Genomic DNA, 26,617 nt, shown 5'->3' with positions numbered 1-26,617 from the left:
ATGGCTAGCAGAAGTCATAACGACTTTCTCCAAATACCAGAAGATATCCTTGGCATTCTTTATAAGCTAACCAGGCTTAACCCTTTCACATCTCCAGCCTACTGAGGGCTTGAGAGGGAAAAAGAATTTTTAGCTATCTTTAACCAACAAACTGAATGATCTAAAAAAAAGGTGGTTTCCCTTACATGAAGAATATTCAAAATGGATTACATACAAGAGCAAAATTTCCCTTTAGAAGTTGAATCTGCAAACCTGAGCTGGTATTAATAGAGAGAACTGAGCCCTCAGCATGATAAGTAAAACAAGTTCATATATATAATATATATATTTTTACAAGAGACAATTTTGGTTCTTATAGACATTAACTCAGGGAAGTATATGATCTGTGCTAAAGAATCTGCAAGACAACACCCTCTCTATTCTGTTTCATCTCCATGAAAACATGCTCAACCATACCTAAGCTATTTGTGATAGGTTGGTGTCATCTGCGTGTAAAAACCTTCAGGGAACAATATTCTACACCCTACCCACACCCTGCTCTTCAGTTTAGTGAGATCATTTTGAATTCTCATCTTGTTCTCCAAAGTGCCTTAATACCCACATTGGCATTTTGGCAATATGTCTTTTGCCTTGTCAGCCACATCATTAATGCACATTTTGAACAGTAGGAGACTTGGAGGAGACCTTTAAGAAAATCAGGTAATACAGGTTTCCATTTTGACAATGAACTAATTGTTCTTTTCCAGCTACCTGCTTATTCACTTTATAGTAGCTTAATCAGGAATATAATCTCTACTTTGCTGATGAGACAGTTCTGAGAGATAATGACAGAAATCCTCCTGAGATCAAAACATATCACATCTACTGTATTACCAATGGCATATGGGAACACCTTGTTGATTTGTCATGATTTAGTCTCCACAAATTCAGGTCATCTGTTACTTAACACTTTACTGTTTTCTGAGTATTTACAAATAATATTTTTTATTTACTCCAACATATAGCTAGGAACTGAAGGTAGACTGATGAAATCCTTTGGCTGCTTAAAGCTACCTGCAGTTTCATAGCAGTATTGTTGGCCTCAGAGCTTTACTCATGAGATTAAACTAAATGTTCAAACTAGTTGGTTTCTAGATTATTTAGCAAATACTATTTTATCATTTAGTTCAACTTAGAATCACAGAGTCATTAAGGTTGGAAAAGACCTCCAAGATCATATAAAAAGCTTGATTCCTAGCTTACATAGTGGATATAAACTAGTGTGATCTTTTATTTTCCAATGCTTTCTTGACGTAAGTTTTAAAGAGATAGTCTGTAGGAAAGAGCTGTAAAGTGCCAGCAGACTGAAAAAGAAATACAGGTTTATGGAAAGCTATAGCATTATCTGTTTCGTGCTTGAGCAAGGGCTATAAAAAGGGATCTAGGGGACACCAAATACAACATTGTGTTGAATTTTTCAGTCTTCCCTACAATTCTGTATGTTCTAGTGCCTAGTACTAAGAAAGATAGTTCTCTCTCTCCTGTAATCTACATGAACTATAATGCTATATATTGGACTGAGAGAACTGAATTAAGCAATGACAACAGCACACCTTAAAAAAGATGCTTTTAGGGTACTTAGTGTCTTCTCTTAGGATTTCCAAACAAACAGTTCTGGTCAATTTTCCTTTTTTTAACTCCTCTTATGACAGTCCCTTGTGCTGCACACAAGACACCGCCAAACAAACCAACAAGCTCTCAAACCCTCTCACTATGAGGTTTTCTCAGCGATTCCTTAGACTTGCAGATGATGCTTTTTATTTTGCCTAAAGGTCTCAAAGATACTGTTTGAGAAGGGAGGAAAACAAAAAGATATACTGAATATTACTTATTGAATATTCACATACAGAGCAATTTCAAAGATTATAGGGGCTGCCAACAATTTGGTTCATTTCCCCATTTTTCTTATATGACTCCCATTTCTTCTCAGTTTGTCCTCTAGGACTGTAGGGAACCAATTATTTGCTTTAGAGGTTATTTCTGTAATTAAAGTAAATTGACCTGACTTCTCTTGAAAGAGGAATTTCTGGTCAACTACAGAAAATAACATGAAGTTAGTAAGCTTTGCCTTACCTACATCCCGCAAAGTTTCACTGCCATTTTAAAAACAATAAAAGAATGACTTACATATGCACAGTGGCCATATGAGCACATCTAACCTTTGAGATTTCCCTCCTTGTATTTTGAACTATGTTGACGATGTCCGGATGGGATTTACAATGGCTCAAAGCTACTATTGTTCACACTACATTAAATCTACAATATATGCAATGAGATACCATAATATTTTCACTTGGAACTTCTATTAACCCACAACTTGACTGTATTTAATGAAATATGTAGTGCTCACAGAGTTGATTTATATGCATCACTATTTACAGTGCGCGTTTATAAAAGAGTAAAAAGCACCCAGAGGAGCCCATGGTTCTTTCGACTTTAACAGAAAGTAAAAAGCGCCTGATTTGGTTTAGCTCAGTAACACCCCTGGAAGCCCCAGAATCTTATAGCTGGATTAGGAATGGCGACAGGAATCACTGATGCAGCTGAAACAGCTAGCATAGGAAATGTACTACTGCTACCAAACCTGCGCCAAAAAACACTCATGCATATTTTATTTTTAAAACAAAGACCATAGTCATATTTATGTTTGTTGTATATGTATATATCAAGTTTACAAAAACAATAAAAAGACATGCTGAAAACCAGGAAGTCCATTTCTGTCTGTGCTGTTCTAGAAATAATTGGAGTGGAGCATTCATACACCCAAAGGAAAATAACATAGATTCTCCTGAACAGATAAACCTTTACTTCTAAGAGAACTTCTGACTGTCTTTCATTACAGAAAGTGTATTTTAGAATATAGTAAGAGGAACAGTGCTTTTTTCCTGAAAAGGAACGCTGAATTATCTAGCAGAAGGTGGTATATTGGTGCTCTCAGAGCTATTTTACAAGCAATCTGCTTTATACATTAGTCAAAACAAATCTGTCACTGACTCCATTCTTCTACCAGTTTAACATTAGTTAAGCTGAGTGATTATATCTAGAAAAAGGGATTATTATTTTTATTCTTTTAGATAAGATGATCTGTACAATACGCAGGTTATGGTAAACACAAACTTTCCCCAAAGTAATGGCAGTTGGGCAATGAAGAACACAGGGCACTAATGACTTCCAGGACACTGTCTTGTGCTGCACCTGCTCTAGGTTTGCAATAATGAATTAGAAAACTGAGAAAAGACAGCAAGGGTGTTCATTCGCTAGTGCTAGGACTGTGCTAGCCTAAAATGTTATACATTTTAGTACTCTCTATGTATGCCAAAGATCTCTACTGATGAGATTTTTCATGCTAATTTCTATAAGAATACTGTAATCTGTTAGTAGAAGAAAAAAAAAAAATGAAACCTGTGCATTGTTAACACTAAGGCTATATGCTACGCTTTTTGCATTCTGTCTTGAAAGAGGTGTAATTTCATTGCACCATCTAGAAATTGCGTTCCAAGAACTACTCAAGGGATCACCTAGACTCAACCCAGACCCCGGAAAACATCCAGTAGAAAAAACACCTCCCGTGGAAAGGCATAGAAACAAGAGCACAGTGTAACTTACTTTTCAGGAAGTTAATGACTGGACCTCCTTTCCCCAACTCCTCCCTATAACATTAATAGTCATAGGAATTACTGAATGGAACAAACCTTTAACACCACCTGGTGTACTTTTCAGCAGTTGGTCCTGCTTCCAGGCCTGTCATGCCTCATTAAGATAGTACAGTACTTTCTCTATACAAGACTATTCTGGGGGACCATAGAATTCAAGATAAAATGAGATGGAGGTTTTATCATAAGACAGAATGGGACTGGGGCAAATAGTGCCAAGGTTTTAGTATCTGAGAAAACCACAGAAGAAAAAAATTTTCAAGGAAGGTGAAGAGTGAAAACAAACCAATTACAAAATACATACATAACTTCTCGATAGTTAAAGAAACGGAGGAAACCACAACAATCCAATTCTGTCTGTGCTCGTATGGGGCACCTTGTTTACATAGGCTTCACTAAAGGTGTCACTTCTTTTCTACTTTGCAGTTTATCCTTTCTGCTAAACTTTAAGATTTACATTTAATAGTTCTCTCACCCACGTGAATCATATGACCAAAGAGCTTTGTACTGGCGCCCATAAATGGGTTGAGCTTTTCTGTTTCTTTCCATGATTCAGGACATTCTACAGTCAGTTTCACTGAAAACCAAGTGGCAGGCTGCCTCTGATATTATCGCCTTACTGATATCTAAGGCTGCTTGAAGGCTCACTGACAGTGCAGCAGGACAGAAAGGATAACAGATGTCAAAACCTTACTTGCCAAAAGAGGAAAAGTGCATAAGAGATTGTTTTCTATCAAGCTTTCAGCTGAATGAAATAATTACAGCAGAACCCACCAAATGTCAAGGTAACCGAGATCTACTGTCATGTTTATGAAGAGCTTAATGGTTCACTATAGAGAGGAGAATTGTGAAAAAAAAAAAAAGAAAATACATTTTCTAGCCCTTCAGTAACCTTTATCCTTACAAGACACACAACATATCTACACATAGTGTTTCAGCTTTCCTGTTGGCTTCTGTGGGACTCATTTTGAGATTAACAGCAGTTCCAAGTTCAGTTTATTTCCAGTCATTCAATCTTAATGTCTCTATTTTCCAGTAATTAGAAATGGGCATTTTTTCACATTTCAGACTACTGCAACTTAAATGTCAAAATTTTACTGGGTAAGTATATCAAAATAAAATAAACACATTTTTTTATGCTCAGAAATTAAAAAGGACAAAACAATGGGAATGGGATAATTTTTGTGTTCATTTTCACTTTGTGTCCTCCTCCGAAATAGGCATTTTAATGAAAAAAAAAAATCTAAGCTTGGAGGGGAAAGAAGAGGCTGCTGCCATGCACTTGTTCAGCTTTGCCCCAAACAGTAAATCCTATGTACATGGAGTGCCCCCTGTGGGACTGGAGATTACTTAAAATCACAACAGTAATTACAGGAGGAGTGCCGGCACCATTGCTGCAATTGCCCATTGGCCTGATATACCAAGTGGCTCACAGACCTTACAGTCTAGTTCAACATGATGTAGAGTTTGAGCTTGCCGTAGAAAGCCATACCTTGCAAATGCAAGGTTAAGATATTACTAATTTGTAGCACACACGACAAATGTGAACACACTTCAAACTATAGAGACAACCGTTTATATACGTAGAACATACACGTACTTCCTTTCTTCCTTTGCAACTAGGAATCACTCTTCTCCTCCGGAGAACTGTCATTAGACCATAGGCATAAAGTAAGACTCTATAATGACTCAAACATTTCTTTGATTTCCAAAAGCACATTTTCCAGTGCGCTGACAAGCTATTGGATGGACACTGATACTTTTTTTTTTTTTCAGGTTCTGCTCATCATGGATATATATAGCATGAAAAAATTTTGTTTGTTGAGTCTGTTTGCTGCGTTTGAATTACTTCACACATCATTTTGAACCAGCAAAAATTACTTTTCTGGCAAATAAACTCTGTGCCAATTAATCAGTTGCTTTTGGACCACTTTCAATTTCAAACTCCTACTCATACCTCCAGACAATACTGCTTTATTGCTGAGAGGATGAACTTTTTAGAAGATAAACAATCGTGGCTTTTGCTGACTTCTTTTTCTTATCTAACAGCCAAAAAATGAAAGTGTGGACTTATCAACCATCTACCAAATATTTTAAGGAGACTTGCATGACATACAGGAAAACTGTAGCAGCGAGAAGGATGAACATAACACTGCCTAGGTTGGCATCTTGTTTTTAATAGTAGCCCTCGTGTAGCTCGCAGCAGGCCTTCCAACTCATGGATAAAATAAAAAACAAATGCAATAGACAGCTTAATTAAGCTACACAGCCCTGGTTCATTTCTGATCACCCCCTACACTCTCTACCAAGTTAAACACTATCTGGTGGAAAAATGGGATGCATTCACGTAATTAAATACTACCGTGGTAAATATTCAAAAGACCACTCGAATAAATTAATGAGTAGTTAAAACACATTTATGAGAGCTTGATTTTGAAACAAATTATGTTCTATTGTAACAATTCCTTTGTAATATCCTTGATTATTTTTAAAGAAAAAGAAAAGAAAATAGTAAATTATTCTTGGACAAGTAATACACTTTGTGATGTGTGCCAGCAAGATCAAGGATTCAACTCTGACACGCCAACTACATTACATAAGTCTGCATCACTTGAATTACAGAGCTCGCAAAGACTTCAATTAGCAAGAAAGGGCATAATTCAGGAAAGGGCTGTTGGACAATTTTCTAGGTCTAAAGGAACAGATTGAGAAATGCTCCAGCTGGGATTTATTGACCTTGAAGCAGATGACTTGGGAGAATCTTCTGGTCCTTCTGACCAAAACAAAAGGCCTGCCTAGACAAAAAAAAATAAAAATAAAAAAGTCTCTTCTCTACATGCAGACACAGTGTCTGTTCTCCTTCCCTATAAGTAGAGAGTCCACTGCTACAGTTTTGGCAATTGCATGAACTCGGCCCCAGATTAGAATGTTTGTGCTCGGTTATTTTCACACACTGCCAAAATTTGCTGACAACACCAGGAGAAAAAAAGGGAAAGGAAAACTGGTGATTTTCAACAGTTTATAACTCAGCTCAGCCTAAGCAGGTTTTTATGGGACAAAGAACAGAGATTTCTCTGTAGACAGCACTTTATTCCTGCCTAATTTAAAAGATTTGCTGTGAATGATGGAAACATTAGAACTTCTTAAAGAAAACATAACAAAACAAAAATCCTAGCAGTTCACTAACGTGTTTTTTTTTTACAGTAGATCATGTTTGTTGATATCAATAGAGAGACCATTATCTAGCTGTTTCATAATTATTTACAACAAAGATTTTTTTTTAAAAGAAAATAAAAATATTAGACTTAAAGGCAGAGGTGTTCAAAATACATAGTACTTCTTTAAGGAGATAAATTTCTTCCTTGGAATACTTCATATTTCTGCTGTTCTAATGCCACAGTAGTCACTAAAGAGTGTGAAACAATCTTCTCAGAGTTACAGAGTCAGTAGTAAACACAAGTTGTACTCTAAGAAATGTTATTTTAAATATATATATTATCACTAACATAATACCTAACAACTTCCTATCACAGCCCCAAGGTAGCTTTCTGGAGTAATCTTGCTGCTTTAACACCTTCTTTCAGTCCACATCTAGAATCTCCTAAAGCAGCATATCCTAAGCTATTTTTCTTGTATATTCCTCTCATTCTCCCCTACCTCATTAGTTGACTGTAGGGTCCAGGCTGTTAAACTTACACCTCTAACAAATTGCAAATTTAATCAGAGCTGCATTTGAGTATCTGAAACTTTTCCACTGAAGTGTGCCCTAAAACTTGGGCAACAATATTGCTTTATGGTAATCATGAAAAGTAGATGTACAGCAACTATTGTTTTCTGTTAAGGATATCAAAATCTGCTCAAATGCTTCACAAAACTGACTAATCATTCAGTTGCTGTTATTTTTTAATTGAGACAGTAGAAAACATTTTGTCAACATTATAAACTTCTGCAAAACTGGAAAACAGCTGAGAAGAGTACTTTTCAAAAGAGGCATAGACTGGGAAAATGTGGCAACAAAGAATATACTGAGGTTCCTGTATATAAATATAAGATATTTAATTGACTGGGAGTCCTCACTAGAGACTTGTTTGCAACAGAGCCTCTCAGTGAGCATGAGTTTTTGAAGTTTGAATGCGTTTGGCAGCTTTATAGAACTTTAAGACAGATCAGCTATGTCTAAAACATGTTTAGCTAGTTAACTATACAAATGTAATGTTTTTTCCATCTTTCCGTCCATGTGCTGACAGCATTACCATTCTCTCCAGTGTTCTTCTTCCTTCTGAGGTACAATGGATCTACCAGTTTATGCAGTTCCCAATACTAAATTTCAGTACAATAGCTTTCCAGCAATAACTTACTTAGCTAAGAGAGGTCATCATTTAAAAGAAGTGAGTAGTTATATTGAAAGTGCTAGAGCTACACAATTTGAAATACATTTCAGGATATACTATACAATACGTTTATATTTTAATGAGAAGGTTTGGCAGAGCAGTTTGGCAGAAGAAAGTACTGCCAAGTGATTGGATATGGGATATATCTCCAGTTGCTTTGGATTCCCACATCACCTTAAGAGCTATTCTTCCCATCCCCCAGTACACCAACTCTCAAGCCAGTCAAATTTATAGCTCAATAAAACTTTTTTATTAAAAATAAGAAGTGTGGCTTTTAAGTACTGCAGTCTTCCAATGTCCCTATGCCAGGTCTAGATCAGACTGTAGTAGTTGAATATGATGCAGAAGAAGCTTGGCCCACTTTGCAGAGCACTCCTAAGTTAGAGTTTCAAGATCTAAGCCACCTCTCTTTCCATTTTGTAACAGCTGTTTTTCTATCCAAGAAAAGAAAAGGAAAGAAAAGGGAAAAGGGAAAAGAAAAGAACAAAAGGAAAGAAAAAATGAAAGGAAAAAGGAAAGAAAAAAGGAAAAAAGAAAAAAAAGAAAAAAAGAAAACAAAAAAGAAAAAGAAAAGAAAAAAGAAAAAATGAAAAGAAAAAACAAAAGAAAAAAGAAAAGAAAAAAAAAGAAAAGAAAGAAGAAAAGAGGTTAGTATAGAAAAGCTAAATAAATAAATAATGGCTCACAAAAACCACAGTGGAGGAACCACTGCTGGTCCTGCCAATAAAAATGTTCCTTCTCTTTCAGGGCTGGCTAAACAACTGAAAGTCTTTCTAATGAACTGCTGGCAGCACTATCCATCATTGCACTAAATGGATTCATGTCTCCCTAAACTAACGATAACTATTCATCTATAATGCGCAGTCAGAAATTAGGAAGTATTTAAGCCTTAGAAGTCTAATTCCTCACTTTTCCCCGTCTCAAAGCTTGGTTTCATTCAGGTCTCCTTATGTAAAGATGACAAGAGAAGTCTGATAGAGAAATTCAGTCTCAGTTCAAGTACCAATGAATCATCCACATGAGTCTGAAAAACACTTTAGCAGACCAGACATCTGCAGTATCATTTCAGCATTGCAACTATCTGACATTATGTTTGTCTCGTCCCTCCTTCCTTTTTATCATTTGTTACACTGATTTGTGTCTTCCCTTTAAGTAGATCATAGGCCACTCTAGACAAGATGGCACATTCGTAAGACTTAAAATAATTGGATCCCAACAATTGTTTAGGAACATTGAAGATGCCATTGTGCAGATAATAGCTTTCTACTGCTAACGTTCAGAAGGAAGATGTGTTTTTGAGCCCCAACTGAAGTATGAAAGTAATGTAGATAATCCCTAGTCAGAAGTCACTTCTGAAGACTTGACTGATTATACAGATAGCTGCCTACAGAGGCATATTTGTACAATGGTTGTCTTTAGGTCACTGGGGATCAGAGAAGAATTCAGAAATATCAATAAAACATGCTTCCAAATAATGGTAAGAAACACTTACTTCATCTCCAGGACTTCCTCCAAATGTTTTCTTCTTTCCGCTCGTAGGTTGGTCAAATGGGTTTCCTTCTCAGCTAAAGACTGTTGAGTAGAGGACAATTTTGCTTTCATAGACTCCAGCTCCTGCTTAACCTTCTCCATGGCCATCATCAGCTCTTCTACCTAAAACATTTTTGAGGAAGGCAGGAAGAGAGAAAAATAGTACAACGTGATCAACTTGAACTTACTAAAGGTCAAAACTAAATCAGAGTCCGAGGTTACCAATGCATGTACACTGCATAATACTGTAGACCAGAAGAAGCATCATCTAGCACTGTTTAAACTACACCTACACTTGATGGAAGCAGCATTATATTCTGTGGCTTAATATGATCTGGTGACTGGAACGTTACCGTTACAATACCGTATTACACATCTTCAACTCTTCAATATTTCTATTTTAGAAAATGTACCACAAGGATAAATAGATGATCTATATGAATTAAGTTAGCTCAGAAAATCGCTAGGTATTAAATAGAACACATGAATAATATTCTGAAAATGTTCTCTGTAAGTAATCCCTAAAAAGAAGCTACGTAGGTACTTTAAGAATAAAGTTAAGAATGTTTCTTAAGTAGGGAGAGGACTGGGTTACCATGCAGATGTAAGTAAGGATACTTCCTCAAAATATCTGTTGAACAATGCTTATAACCACGTTTTGTAATTTAGCAACATAAATGACCTTCAAAGAGTTGCTGATAGCAGACTGGTAAAGAACAATGCTCTTATCTCCAGGTTATTACAAAATGGGAAAGGTTCACAATTATCATAATTTTAAGTTCTAGAATAGATACATTTACAGATGAATCTAGTTATATTTTGTTCTGTACTAGGAGTAGGTTTTGTCACAGCTACAGTTCATCACTTTAACATGTAAAACCACAATAAATGCTTAAGTATAGCTATATGTAGTATAAAAAAAACTGGATATTTTAACAATAATTTTATAGTAATGTTAGATGGCACAGAGATTTCTTTCACCAACATCATCCTTATAGATTTTATCTATCACAACCAATCACTCATAAATAATTTTATAATGTGCTTCAAATGTGAGAAACTTGGATGTTACTATTGCACATGATCAAACATTTGTATAAATTTAGTATGACATTACAGCATTGTATTGCATATCCCCATCCAATCAACTTGTGCTTCAACCTAGAAGTGAATTACTGAAATTATATTAAACTCAATTTCTACTTACATGTTTTTACAATGAGTTGGGAGCATCACTCACTATACAGGTACTAGAGGATGTAAGGTGTAGAATATACCACTGCTTGCTTTAATAAATCAAATACTCCAAAAGGCAGAGCTATTGGCTCAGGACAAGCGTCGATAATCATATAATCATCCTCAATCAATGATAAAGCAAAACACTGTGATTTAGAATTAGAATATTCATAAAATCTAGCATAGACATACATTGCTTGAGGCAAAATGCCTATCTACTTCTGCTAAACTGCAGCTGACAATAGAAATTCTTGTGCTCACCAAATTAAGAAAAATTTAAGAAATGTGATTATCAAAAACTATTCAAAATGTACAGCCAATACTTCATCCAGCAATCAGCAGACTGAAGGGGAATTTCAGTGATGCATAGTCAAAACTGGCTAGCATGCATAAAATAACCAAGTTTTCCTGTCTTGTTCATGTGCAAAACAATGACCAGAACCTCTGTCAATTTTTAAATAAACAAAGAGAAAGCTACATAGAAAGAAATGGGGAAAAGTTAGAAAAGAAAGTAAAGAAAAACTGCAGAAACAATCAATAGCAAAAGTACTTCTGGGAAGAAAACTGATACCTAGAAAGAGAAAAATAGCAACATGCTGGGCAAGTGAAGGTGTACTAGGGTATCAACTTCTACTTCCTATGGCTGGATCAGAATTATCTACATAAACATTTTCCTTTAAATCAAGGAGAGAAGAGGCATGGCATCCATAAAATCCTCTGCTTTTAACAAAAAGCAACCTCAAATAAACAAGTCCCCAGCCAACTGCAACAATCTAAAAGGTTTGTGTCAATCTGTCAGTTGCCAAGACAAAACAATCTTTGAAGCAACAACTTTTCCATAATGAAGTTTGAAAGATTTCTGCCATCTGTCATTCCATTCCCAGTCATCCAAATTTGTGATACTAACACCAAAGGATCCGTTTGCTTGATGCAGATCTGTAGCATAACAGCTCTGTGCTACTAAGACACAATGAGGCTGGAGGCCAATAGCTAGGGCAAGGCAGTCACTGCTGGGTGGCAAGATCAAACTCTGCAGCAAAGGCTTATATTAATTGGAGTACTGACTACTGTGGATATTATATTCTTTTTCTAATCACTCCATTTGGTAATTTTTTCATTCTAAGGTTTTATTCTATGTTTGTGAACGTTAACATAAAATTGATCTAATCATATATTGGGAATAGACAAACTGTGAGTAGCTTTCACGTGGCACCAACAACTTTGCTCACTGAACTGTCATTACCTTCCATTCTGTCTAGAAGACATCATTTGTCATGCTACTTACTAAGGACAAAATTCACTGAAGTAGTAATGTCTGTATTTACAATAAAGACTTCATTGTTTGAATTCATCAAGCTATAGATATTCCATGGCAGCATTTCCATTAAACTTATAGAAAAACAAAACTTTTTATGTGGCAAGTTATGAATCTTAGTGCAGATCTGTTTATATGTCCCTGTAAGCAGTCCTCTGAGAAATGATACAGAAATAGTCACTGGAAGCAACTTCCTTGCAATAGATGTCTAATTTAGCCTATACAAGAAACTTTAAATCTACCCTTGATTTTTTTCCCCTGAGAGCATCTAATTAAATAACAAAGAAAGTGTTTGCCAATAACCAGAGTTTTCTGAGACATGCTGTTGACGTTTTCAATTTAACGCAAGGTAAGCTTGTGCCCTCTGCCTAGAAAGTTTCTATTTCAGAATATGTAAAGAGCATACTCTCACTCCTCTTCTCTCTGTGCTCAAATGATAGTATAATGACATGAAAGAATCCATAGTTCAAATGTAAATGGGGTTTCAATCATGCAGATGGTCCAAGCTGTTACTCTTGTTATATTTCTTTCCTTATTCTTTTTCTTTTCCTTCTGATCAAGTATTTGAATACTTTTATGATCAAGTGAAGAAGACTTTTTTAATGAAAGGTCTCAAAGGGCATGACAAAAGGGACTTGACTATTAGACTAAGAACCATGCATACTCCTAAACTGGAGATATGGTACCTCAGATGCAGTGATACACGGGAAACTTACAGTTTAATGTCTAACTACTGAAAAAAAAAAAAAAAAGATACATTTTCATTTTTCTGACTTAAGAAAAAAATTGTATTTCTTCCAGTATAAATACAGGGACTGTGGATTATGGGATAGCTGTTTATGTTTATTAATGTATCTCAAAAGTTCCAGGCAGAACACAAAAAGATGGGATTTTAGAAAACAAAGATAAAAGTACCAGTAGGAACAATTTATTTTCAGTGAGCATTTTATAAATCAATCACTAGAGATCTTGTTTTCAAAACCACCTCAGGAAGCTAACTTACATATTTAAAATTATTGGCTTTCTGAACATAGGCCTTTCTTGGATAAACAATGGATTAGTATTACAAGACAAAATGTACTAGAAATCTGTACTTCTGTCCAAAATGAATTAGGCCACCAAAACAAAAGGTCTTGAAATTACAAGTCAGTAGTAAGAATACTACAAGTCCTGAAAAAAATAATTAACATTTCTCATGAAGTTCCACTCAGTGTCTCAGAGGACTCTCTCCAACTTTTTTTCAGATCCTGAGTTTTTAAGTTATTTTTCATTTCACTGTGTACATTAATGAAATGATAAAGGGACTGCAAATTTCTGCATTATCTTTTACTGAGCTGAACTGATTAGACTGCAGGACAGAGAGAAAAGAAAGAAACAGACACGCAAAGAAAGACAAAGACAAGAGTTCTGGCTCCATGTAAACTTGTTTGGATACCAGAAAATTTTCCCAGAACAGATGTTAAGACATGGAAAAAGCACAGGCCAGACTTGGGACTTGAGTATGTAATTTAACTGCCTCAAGTAACATATTACAGGGAGAATGCATTGAGTCTGACATAACCTGGATTGCCAGCAGGACCAGATGGTTTGCTTAAATCACGAGCTAATAAACCTTTACACAAAATAAGAAGGAAATGAATTATGGTTTCATCACAGCCCCATTTTTGTTAAAGCAGTAGGGTGGCTTTAGGTACTCCTAAAGACCATAACCAAGACACTTAACTAAATTCTTGGCTATTCTGAATTGAGGGAACAACTTCCAAATTCTTATAGCTATTGGGACAGCTGATGGGTATAGCTTTTTGAGAGCTAAAATATCAAGAGGAGAATGAGAGAAATAAGTAAGCAGTAAAAGGAGAAATCTTAGTTTTCGGTAAAATTAGAATGTTATTTCTGGTTTGTATATTAACGACAGCCATCAACTGAAAGACCTGTTGAAAGCTCTGCCACACTGGCAGCAGAGCACAATGGTACAGAGCAGAATGGCTCTGCCCCTACCACGTGCACAGCTCTGGCTCTGCATCAAGCCCCTCTTACTCACTACCACTGCAAGAACATGCGTATTCTGGAAGGTGTACAGAGAAAGGGGGCACAGCTACTGCCTTCTCTGTTATGCCAATGCTGTCACATTGTCACTAATCCTTTCGAAGCACATATGTGAGGTTAAGATGCTTTACCTCCGCTTTTATTCTGTAACTGTGAATACTGTAAGGATATCCTAAGGTGAACAGATGTTCATCATGTAAAGAGAATGTTCTTCCCTACACTGTACATGCTCCACTTGTTCTGCATGGTCATTGTTAACAAACACTACCATGAGATACTACACAGACAAGTGAAAAAAATTTTTTTGAACGTTGGAATTCCTTAGCTGAGATCCTGCCTAAAGAAACTGGGAAATAAACATAGCAGAATGTTGTGCAACAGTTACAGTGTTTCTGTATATCACATTTTCCTCCATCCTAGAGGATGCCAGATTTGCAGCACCCCTTTTGCCAAAGTCAACCGTGTCTAGTATTACAGGGCTGTGGCAGACTGCATGTACTTAGAAGAACATATGTTTTGTTTTGTTTTGTTTTGTTTTTTCACAATAAAGAGGGGAGTTGGTGTCAAAACTGAGAAACTGGCTGGTGGATTATCAGTTCTGAGACAAGGCAAGGTTTCTGATTATCTGTAATATATAGCAATAATTTTAGGGATAAACTATATATACAACATTTTTAGAGATGAACTGCATGTTTCTTTACATTAATGTGTAGCCTTCTTAAGTCTTTGAGTCGCTGATGACTCTAGGCAATGAAGGCTAATAGTCAGACTGACCAGAAGATATCTGACATTACAGAGTCACTCCTGTAGTACGCACAGAAACAGAAACACAGGAGTCTTTGTCAAGGAATATGTTACTTGAGTACCATCAGGAGTGATTTTTGCTCATATTCTGAGAGCCTTGTGCTCTTGGTATGAAAGAGAAGGAATCAAAGCTCACAGATGTTTGGAAAAGAGAAATGTCTCCTGAGCTTAGACATTAGGACTGAAGAAGTCACAGCTGTGTCCTGTTAGGATGTTTGGAGGTAGCTTTGACAGTTGTATCTCCTAAATGAGGGCTGTAAGCCATATAAATAAGCAATGGCCGGCTGCTTGGACAAGAGCTCTTGAGAAGGAAGCAATAATCCTCTCTGCTTAATACACACATAAAAAATGAGTCACACCAGGAAAAAAAAGTGAAAGACTGAATTCACATTTGTGTTAAGGACAGAAGCCTGTTGCAGTCTCCATCATCTGAAGACTATAATAGGTTAAAATTGTATTTTTACATTTTCCTGAGCTAGAACCTTTATCTGATGAAGTATATTCACTATGCTTTTTAACCCTTGCAACCATACCAAAGGAAGCTGACCAATTTTATTTTATGTGGATCTACAGTCATAGTAAACTGTCTTGTGTTTATCTTCGTGACTAGCAATGAAGTTCTCCAGTCCCTTGAGAACAGAGCAGCAATCACTACTTTGAAAGATAACAAACAATCTTGCCAAAAATTGGATTTAAAAATTGGATTTAAAAATTACTACATTACTACAATTTAAAAATCACTACAGCGGTAGACAAAGTAGAATTTAGCACACTTAGCACTTTCTGCAGAATTTTGCACATACAAATTTAGCACAATTTGTTAATCCAAACAACCTCTTCAGAAAAGTGGCTAATTCATGATACTGCAAGCACAGCTCTAAACAAAGACATCTTCAAAATAACTTGACCTTTCTTAGGGTACATCTGTGATTGCTGCTAAGGTAGTAGTAGTAATTGGGCCAAAGGAAGCCTTTCAGCTCAGACTTATTACCAAAGGATCTAAGCTCACAAGCAGTCTGCAAACCACACTGACTTTCATTTCGTTGCATTTTAGATAGTTCCATGTTAACTGGGGTATGTCACCATGGCAGACTGAAATTTAGACATACCCTAATAATATTCCAAGTAAATATTTAATGCTGTGCTACACAGCACAGATTGTCAATTTATATAGTTACAGATTGACTCTCCAAAGAGAAAAATTCTGGGATGATATATTAACTCACTACATGTAGTGAAAAATGGTATGCTAATTCACCATTCAACTTCAACACTCTTCCCAGAAGATGTTAAGGATCATGAACAGTTATTATGTGAAAGCACGTGCATTTACATGAAGGTTGAACATATGGCTAAAGTTTAACTGAAGAAGTACAGTCTCATTGGCAAGCTAAGGAAAGTTTCCACCTCTGCTAACTTGAGGAAGCAAATCTTTAGCATTGTAGTTAATAGAAAACAAAGATCAGAATCTAGTCACAGCAACTAAAAAGTAATCCCACTGTTCTGAGCCAGCTGAACTAAGGCTGAAATTCATTGAAGGCTTTGAAGGAATCTGATGATAAACAGCAGTACAGCAATGTCTGGAAGCTTTTGCGTCAATAGGAAATGTTTCAGAAAGAATCCTCAATTAAATTAACCTCAAATCTCTCTCTGTCATTCTTTTGTGTTTTTCTGTATAGGAGAATGGTCTAAAAATGAATACCATTTCTTTTCTTGCATTTAAGGTATTTTGGTGAAAAATCACTTGTCACAAAAAAGTGTTTTTCTAATTTATAAATTTAATATACAAGTCTTATGATTTTTTCTAATGCTTTAATCTACATATTATTGTATTAAATTGCAACCTTAGATGCAAGTGTAAGATCACAACTCGAAAATGGAAAATAAATTCCAACTGGAAAAGTTACAGGACTAGCTTTAAGCAAATATTAAAGCAAGTATTTGCTCCAGTCCTTACAATTCAAAGTGAGCTTTACTGTAAAAATCTGCACGACTTTCTCTTTCAAAGCAGACTTAAAGGCAACTCAAGACTTTGATTTTTTTTCTTGAGCCAGAGCAAATAAAATACTATGTAGAATTAGGCACTTGAGGAAATACCATATCAGGTAGAGAGGTTGCAAGATAGAGTTTTCTCTAGAATGCTTGGCTATATTAAAGGAGATAATTTGAGATCAATACTTGTCTATTAAAAATTAAAAAGGAATAAAAATCCAGTCAAAACCATTGTTAAGATACCTCTTTGCATCAAATTTCCATGAAACAGTTTCCATCAATATTTCTCATTTCATTAAAATTAAAAGCTGATTTATATGGAGAAATGCTCAATGTATATTTTGAACAGAAGCTAGCTATAATTTCAGTATCCCCAATTCTCTTAAAAGTAATCAAATTTTGCTCACTTTGCAACTGGGCAACAAGTTTAACAAAATTAAAAATTTGGGTTTTTTTTTTCCACTACAATGTTAGAAAAAGATTTCTGTCCCAAAGTCATCTTTGGTTATGATTTTCTATTTGTTATTATTTTCTGTTAATTCTTCTTCACTGAAGAAAAAAAATCTCTAAAGCCCCCCAAATAGGTATAGCTGAACACACCTATGACAAGAATAAAAACTGTATTCTGTTACACCTCCTAAAAAGTACATTACTGAAATCAGAAGGAATTCCATAATTTCCCTGACATACTGAATCACCCTTCCCGTGTATGCAGTGTGACTTGATACCAATCTGGATATTTTTAAAGGGAGAGGCTACACAATCCATTGAATTACTCTGGGAGGAGGAAGTAAGTTTAGGGAGAAGCGTCACTTCTAAAAATGACTGCCACCAGCTTCATTACCATGGACACAGTGCACCTTACATATCCAAAATACTTTCTCTAACCAAAGAAAAAGAATCAGACAAAAGAATGAAAACATTCTAGATCTTGAAAAACAATGGCAAGACTTCAGGCTAACCATTTTGTTAAAATGTTCTAAAAACCATTTCTATCAGTATAGGAAATTCAAACCTAACTTTTTAGTACAGATTTTAACTTAATATGAATTAAATACACATATGACTTTGTACGTGTATGTATATACATACTCTCACAAACCAGACTGAGTTTGGCAGACTGTTATAGAAAGGAGTTTTGCAGAAAATATTCAAGAGTTCAGCCAAATAGAGTGTAGACTGCTTAGAGAAATCAATGGGAAGCAATCAGACTCCAGCAGCTTGGATAACTGCCTTGATCTTCAATCACTTGATTTATCAAACTTCTCAATAAGAGATAGAGAAGAACAGCCAAAAACATTAGTTAAAAGCAAACTATCCAGCATCTGTTATAGAGGAGACAAGATACTGACATTTCTACTGTGCTCAGAAAACAGCTGTAGGTAAGTAGCTCGTGAGAAATTCCACTTTATATTTCCCACTTACAGAGACCTACAGGAAGTAACTAATGTGTGAGAATTTGGGCTGTGAAATAACTCCAACATTAAACATATTTTAGAAAATATTTTAGATCTATTCCAGTAACAGAATAGCACAGCAAAAAGGAGATATGTTTAAATTTATTTTGCATTTTTAGAAGATACTTGATTATAGTCAGTGCTGAATGTTAGGGTCCAATACATAATAATTATGTTGTAAATGTATTTTCTATTCTCCCAAGAAAAACAGTTAAAGCAGTATATGTTAGGAAGTTTAAACAGGATCAGAATGGTGGTCTGATGGCAAGTGCAAATGAGAGGTATCATCCAAAACTTGGGTAGACTTTTTGTATAGAAACTTATGGATACAACAGAAAAGGCTCTTGGAGGCTGAACTGTATATTCAAACTTCTGCACACCCTGTACTTACAATAGGGAAATCTTGATGAACAGGAGGTGGGGAAAAAGGAAAGAACTGTGAAGGAAGTTCTAGCTGACTGACTTATTAACCAATTCCATATTTATTTTTCTTAAGAAACAGATGCAAATTCGGAAGTGGGCACATATGATAGAGAATTTCAAGAGTCTTGTTATCAACATATTTTACACATCATATGTGCATGACTGAAGATTAAAACCTGCTGAAATAGCTTATAAAGACATTGGGAGGAACAAATTAGCGTAAGAAAGTACATTTAAACAATACATTACTATTACAATATTCAGTATTTTATTTCTTCTCAAAAGGCTAGGCAGAGAAACCTGCCATGTGCAGGATAAAAATAGACAGTGTATGACCATAGATAAAGCTATTTATAGCTGTAAGTTTATATACTTAACCTAAGTTAAAATTTCCCACTGAGAACTGTAACTTCAAAAAATGTTGATGAAAGGTGTCAAATCAGACTGCTAACTCAGCAATTTCAATTTAAGTAACTACTTAAGGAAGAAAGCAAAGAACAAGCAATGGCTAGTCTTTCATGTGTTTATTTGCCATAACCTTTTAGGGTACGGAGTTGGATGTTAGCTGACACTGTATAGAGTGAGATAGCACTTAAGCAGGATTTGATATTCATGAGAGAACAGAGTTACACTATTATCAGCAGAGATACTACTGAAAACTCTGAAACTATTGCTTTTCAAATTTGAAGGAAATAAAATAGGATAGAGGATAAAATGTGATGGTCAGGCAGTACACCATCACACTCTAGAAGTATCAGCCTACTGTAAAGGCCACAATAACAGCTTTTGGTAAAAACATTTTTGGCAATAACAGTAATACAATTTTGGTAAAAATAATACTAAGTAATTCCTGGCTCCATTTCTGTGTCCTGCTCCCACAATTCAATGCCTCCTCAGGTGTGCTTCTGTTCTGTGTGGGGATCCATGAATGAGATTAGCAAATCGGTCCGTGTGAAAAAACTCATTCAAAAATATAAGATAATTACTAATGAATTAGGTCATTCCTCCATTTCACAACATGGCCCCAGCAAGACTCAGGCTGGTAAAACTGAAGGGATGGTCACTGAAGCATGGGGATAAAAGTGAGCAAAGAGAGGGAGGGCGCAAGCATCTCAGATTAGTACAATTGCTAATTTCCTGTATTTGTGAACTATGCCCTCCAGTAATTATGGATCAAAATGCAAGTAATTGTAATATTGTGTTCCTTGAGCCAAGGACCTGACACTACCTATTATTGTCACTGAATTATAAAATCTGAACTTCTGTTTCACTTTATTGCACAAAAAAGCCTTATTTTTTCATGAAGAAACACACTCCAAGCATTGTTCTGGGAATGGTGCTGATTATCATTAACATGATAAATACGATAAATTCCTGCCTCCTACCGCAATCTTACGGAAACTATTCAAAAAAAATAAAAAAGAGGTGTCCATATACCCATATACTTTCAGACTTCAGCCTAATAGGTTGAACTAATGGGATCAGGCAGAGCCTATAGCTATAAGTAATTTACAGTAATATTTACATACAGGATTCAACACGTGAAGCAACAAAACCAGCTGAATATACTGGAAATAAAGAAGTTGTTGAAGAACTTTTAAACCTTCATATCTGCGAAGCTTTTGTCAGCTGGAGAAATCTGGCCAAATATGAACTGTGTGTTAACACACTTAACCCTAACCCTTCACACACATGGCCAGGATATTTTCAAACACTGGATTAAAAAGAGCAAGGTTTTAGTCTGAAATGGGTATCTAAGGACCATGAAATCCTGAGTAGCTTCACATGCGGTGTATTTCAAATCTGAAGCCTGTAAAATAGCAGGAAACCACATATCATAAGATGATGGAGGGTAGGATTACACAACACAGGACTACAAGAACAACATTAAATATTGGGGTAGAGGTACACACAGAAGAGATGTCCTCATACCTTGAACCACTTAAAGCCAAAATGGTTGACCCCATGCACTGATTCATTAAACAGCTTCAGACAGGCAGTGAAGTGGCAGAATGATAGAAAACAAGATAAACAGAAGAGAGGAAATAAAAAGCATGCAATTAAAAGCAAATTATAATCATTTTGGACGATATTAAAATTTCAAACACACACCATTCATATTTGGTCTAAGAATGTTTCTAACCTATTATTATCACTTGTAGAGGTCAAAAGATTAATATCCTACACAAAACAAAGCCTTGCCTTTGTAAAACTGTAAAGCTAAGAGTTTTTCACAATTCTACAAAAAAAAAAAAAAAAGAAAACCTCACCAGAACATAAAACAAAGAAAGCATTCTCTTAAGTTATTGAAGAAATGAAAAATATTTGAAGGAAAGTTCCTTCCTCACTTTTGAGGTGAAAAGTAGCCACTTGCCATCAATCTATTACTTGACTAATCAAGACCAAAACAAAATCCTATCGTTTTTTTTGCCCATCAGCTCTCCTGATGCTGACTGGAACAGGACACTGGTTACTTTTCCTTCGTGCTGCCTTGTTGGTCATGTTCTATAAAGTACAATGTGTCACAGCTGGTGGTTTAGTTCTTCTGCTGGAGTAAGACATAGCTGTCATAATCAGTGCTGGTATGGACTAGAGTTTTTCCTCTTCTGATCCCACTACTTTCAAGCCACCCTTCTCCTTCTTCCTCCTCACTTCCATCCTAACTACTACATCCAAATTCCTTTCCTGTTTACGATGCTATTGCCCACCATATTCCACCAATCTTTTCCCACAAATCTTACTTCTTTTGGCTCCCCTCCTGTCCTCACAGCCTCTCAGTGGTCCTCATGGCTTATCGACCCTCAAGCTGCACAGTTCCCTGCCTTGCCTCATCTTTCACATTGTAGACCCATTCAATCTATTTGCCAGTTGTCTTCCCTTTTCTCCAAGCTCTAACCATCTGACCTCATTGTTTGCCTCTCATCAGGCTTTGCTGGTGAATTCTTTGAAAAGTTTCCTTGCTGCCAAAACTGAAATTTGTGGATATTCCCTAAGCACTATTCTCTTTCTATATTTTAGTTTTAGGATGTCTCAAGTATAAATAAAATTTCACTTCTATAACAGTTTCCTGTTTTACTAACCCAGACTTATCTCTTCTCCACAATAAACCTGCTGCTAACAGCTCACAGTGGACAGACATCCATAAGGAGCTCATGCTAACAGGCTAAAAATGAGTCCCTCCTTTCCATCCCGTGACTCAAACGTTCCTCACTACTTCATTTCTTTTCATCTAGGACAGAACAGATTTCACATTTTTGTTAATCTCGATATCTTTGACTCAAACATCCTTGTACAAAGGTTATTTTGAAAAACTTGCAGAATTTCTTTTATGGAATATCTCTAATATCTGTTTTCCAATTGCCCTATATTGCTATAATTCTTTGGCTGGGTTTCTTTTGTGTCTGAATCTGCAAAAAATCTTGTGCAGATTGGGACAATTTGTGCAGTAAACTTGTCTGTAGCTTTTATTTGCATTAATCTTAGTAGCATGCTTCTTTGCTAGGGAATCAAATATAAGTTACTCATCATCTACAAACTGTACTTCACCCACCCTTCACTTTAAATACTGAGATACAAGCCAACATCATAATTATATTTTTGTAAATTTACAAGTTACATTTACCTTTGTAATTATTTCCCTAACTTCAGAAACTTCTAATACCTACAAAATCAGCCTACAATCTTCTTCAAATCTCTCTCTCATAAACTCACTAAACCTTATGCATCTTGTTTTGTGTCTATAGCATAGCCATCACAAAAGGTTGAACTCTACGTGGCTTCTGTGTGCCCAAAGAATACAATTATCAATGTCCTCTAACAAAGAAATTAAAACATTATGACATCCTAGGTAACAAATTGCATGCTATTTTGGTTAATTTGCATCTCAGCACAGAGACGGTTAATTTGCATCTCAACATAGTGAGATACATATTTTTCTTACAAGGAGATCTATTCTTTGATGTCCTGTTCACTACCAAGGTAACATTTCTATAACAATTAAAAAAAAAAAAAAAGTTTAGAAAGATGGCACTCTTCAAAGTGAACTCCATAAGGTTATCCAGAATCTTAGGATGTAGAAACCAGAATTATCCTCAATAATTCTATCAGCAAACAGTTGAGCTTAACTCTAGCCTGAAGTGAAAGAGTTGCTTCCTTCATGAAAACTTGGACTATTAACTAAAATACAAATATATTTGGAAAGCATGCGATATAAGAATACATGTTGAAAAAAAATTTTAAATGGTTTTAAAGTGCAGTTAGTCAGATCTTTTTAATTTAAATAACAAACAGAAAAAGTCATTGCAATGTAACTGACCAAATGCTCCTTGTTTGCTAATTATGGTCAAGTGAGGAACAGTGTAACTGTGGAAAAACACTGAAGAGGTTCACAAAACACACAGTAAGAATGTCAGGTTCAGCTTATTCTACTCAAAAGCTTTATCAAAATCTCACAGAAATTTTATTTACTACATATGGTGTGGTTTCTTAATGACTACTTATGGAGGTTAAAAATCTGACACATACATGACACTTTATCTAAGCAGTGGCACAGAATAAATTGATGCATAGAAATTTACACCTGCGGCTTCAACACACAAGTGTGTATTCTCTCTGTGTATTCTTTCCTTAAATCAAGAGAATTGTCTCTCTGTCTCTAGCTGTGCAACTGTAAATGATATGAGGCTGAAGTCCATACACATGACCATGCTAATAAAAATAAGCTTCTTCAAATATGCTCACTGAACAACACAGTGAGTGTAAACATCTTTACACATAGGAAGATAGACATGATGGGCAAGACTGGTCAGAAGAATTATTACAGAAAATAATATCTTAAAGCACAGGGTACCTTATATTTCTATTTTCAAGAAAATATTACCTATGAAAAACAAATCATCATGAATGCTTTGCAAACTTTATGGGTTCAGTTACCCTGTACTTGAACAGAGATAGCTGATCATCAAAGAAAACCATCTGTGTTTCACAGTAAAGCAGGGGAAACAGTACTTTACTGTCTGGTTAGTTTCCTAAGAGAACTACCGTTGGCTTTATGAGATTGCAGACCTGTTTCTCAGCATTGATCCTGGCTGACTCCTCTTGTGCTAGCACCATTTCCCGCTCTGCAGTTATCTGAACACTTTCTCTGAGTGCCTCTTCCAATTCTTCAATCCGATCATCCTTTTTACGTAGATTGTCCTGGAAAATGACGGGAGACTAGGTGAAGAAGACTTGTTTGGAATGACAGCCTTTTAATCAACCAAGTTTTATGCCAAGCAAAACGTTCTTCTCCCTACCAAGGCCCAACTGCAGGCAACTTATCTTCACACAAGGGAAAGAAAGATGAAGGAATGCAAGAATAGGAGGAAGATCACAGTAAAAAGAAGGAAAAAAGCTAGCAAAGCAGGTCCTCAACGCAAGAGTGTTTGCCCTCTGCATCAGACATACCAGTCTTGTCAGATCACGCAGTGTAGCTAAGCAAGGTTTGTTTGTAAATAAAGATTAGTATGGAGTTCCAAAGAAGGAGAGTAGCCAGAATTGGTGGGAAGGTAGCAGGCACGCAGAATTGCCCATTTGCTCACACATTCACCAGCAGGCATGGTACAAAGGGAAACATAGCACTGCAGTCTTGCAATTTGCCATTTCCAGATTCAGTGGGAGAAAAGCAAACATTAACCCAACGGAGTTTTCCATTGTTCACGTTAAGTCTTTAAGGAAGTTTTTCATTAATAATTCTCTAGGAAATATGAAAGGTTCATCTGGGAAGCTCACATTGGGAACCTCAGACACCCAAGTATTAAGACTGTCTTAAAATACATCCTTCAATTAAGAGCATCTTCACCGTTGCAGGTTCGGAAGTCCAACCCATGTACGAAGACCACTGAAGAAAACCATAACTCTCCTCAGAAAATTTACCGTTCAATTGGTTTATACACGCAAAATAACTTAGAAAAATGATGTACAAAATAAATGGCATTCTTATTTGTTTAGAAGACCCTCCTTATCTTAACATTGCTAAGAAAATAAATGTCTATCTCCTGCCTCTGCTGTAGTGGCTTGGACAAAAGATTGCAGAGCAGACTGTCCTGACAGATATATGTGAATGTCTTGGAGCGTGGCTGCTTAACAAATCCATCAGAAAGGAGCTGCTTGACAGAACATTTCTGCATTTCTCATCTTGCAGATCAGTTTAGATCATATGGTTCAGATCAGATATTAATGCATGTTTAAGTTAACACAAAGGTCTTTTAGACATCTCAGCAACGGAGGAGGAATGAAGTATTTTTCTCTTCGGTTTTTGCATTTCACTTTTTGCCAGATTTACCCCTTGGTTTTCTGTCCTTACAGAAATTTTCCACTCTCTCTGTGTTTCACACCATATAAAGAATAACGAAAAAAGACAACTAGCTTGGAAGAAATTGACTTTGCAACCTTCGTAACACTAAAAATAGTCATTGGAGTTTAAAGAATGAGCCTTATATCTTAATTGCTGCTTCCTAGAACTTTGGATACCAGGGATACTGTCATATGAACATCATTTCTGGCGGTCTCATGACTATCACTTTTGAAGACAGCCTTTCAGCTGAGATGAAATGCTTTGTATCAGACTAGTGCAAGACCCCTTGCACCCCTGCCCTTATGTAGAGGAAGGCTAGTATTCAACCACTAGCAAAGGCAGAATAATTTGTTACACTTTGCAGATGGACAAGCTTTCCGCTGTTGGTGTGATCCAAAGTGGATCACAGGGCAAGTAACTGCTGATTTCTAAAGAAACAAATGGAGAGACTTTCATTTCAAAAAATCAGAGTTGCAGAGCATGTTTTCATATTTTATTTTTTGAATCCTTCTGAAACACTGATAAAGTCTTCCAAAACTGCTTCATGGTTATGATTAGCCTAACTGAAGATTCAAAAAAGTTTACAAAACACTCAGCACAGAATACTAACTGTGCCAGACATGAAAACTATTTACTTGCCAATCTGCATTCCATGAGAAATATCAGCTGTACTTCTTGATGTATTATTCATGGACAGACAAGGAAGTGTGAAAGTGCATCTCTCCATTTCAAACAACTGAAGTGGGAATGGTTCATTTGAACAGCTGCATGTAAAATGGAAACTTTTAAAATAACATTGCAGAAAACAAACATTATAACGTGTACTGTGTGCCCACTTTTCTTCATTACAGGCAAACATTTAAGAGGATAATTTGACACAGTAGAGTGCTCTGTTCAGACAGATGAATCCTTTAGGGACAGGGGGAAGAGTAATTGATGGTACCAAAACTGTTCAAGACAGTACCGCACTACCTGCACCTGAAAAATCTGCAGTCACATATAATAACTTTTCCAAAAATAATATGTGAATTTTTACATATAGGTTCAAGATTTGCAAGTTAAAAAAAAAAAAAAAAAAGACAACAGTGTTAACTTAGAAAAAAATGCCCACAAGTGATCATTTTAAACTTCAGTTTAATATGAATTACCCATCCAGTAAGGTAAGTTTAGTTACAAAAGTTCACCTTCTGTCCCAGATAAACAAAAGAGCTCTGAGAGCTTATGTTTTTGGTGCCACAATGGGTCTACCCACCTTACAAAATGACATCCATGTCTGGGTGGAGCAGAAGATTGCTGCTTAGCCAGACACCAGAAGGACTCCAAAGTGCAGAATAATTTCAGGAGACTTTTAAATAATTATTTTGTTTCCAACTCTTTTTTTTTTTTTTCCATGATTA

At 36.0% G+C, this 26,617-nt stretch overlaps 1 protein-coding gene across 13 annotated transcripts in view; it reads right to left on the bottom strand.

The window, feature by feature from the left end:
- Positions 1 to 26,617, bottom strand: part of ERC1 (ELKS/RAB6-interacting/CAST family member 1) — a 307,076-nt gene that overhangs the window by 101,713 nt on the left and 178,746 nt on the right. For 11 of the 13 annotated variants that reach the window (XM_040562356.1, XM_040562365.1, XM_040562386.1 and 8 more), the window contains 2 exons: positions 23,951 to 24,082; positions 9,576 to 9,736 (listed from right to left, as the gene is read on the bottom strand). In XM_040562356.1, coding sequence (XP_040418290.1) covers positions 9,576 to 9,736; positions 23,951 to 24,082 — 293 coding nt within the window. The remainder of the gene's footprint in view (positions 1 to 9,575; positions 9,737 to 23,950; positions 24,083 to 26,617) is intronic. The other 2 variants (XM_040562450.1, XM_040562439.1) reach the window with 1 other exon arrangement.

Source organism: Cygnus olor, chromosome 1 (assembly GCF_009769625.2).
Source record: "Cygnus olor isolate bCygOlo1 chromosome 1, bCygOlo1.pri.v2, whole genome shotgun sequence".
Classification (NCBI taxonomy): Eukaryota; Metazoa; Chordata; class Aves; order Anseriformes; family Anatidae; genus Cygnus; species Cygnus olor.
This window is presented reverse-complemented; position numbering and strand designations above follow the sequence as displayed.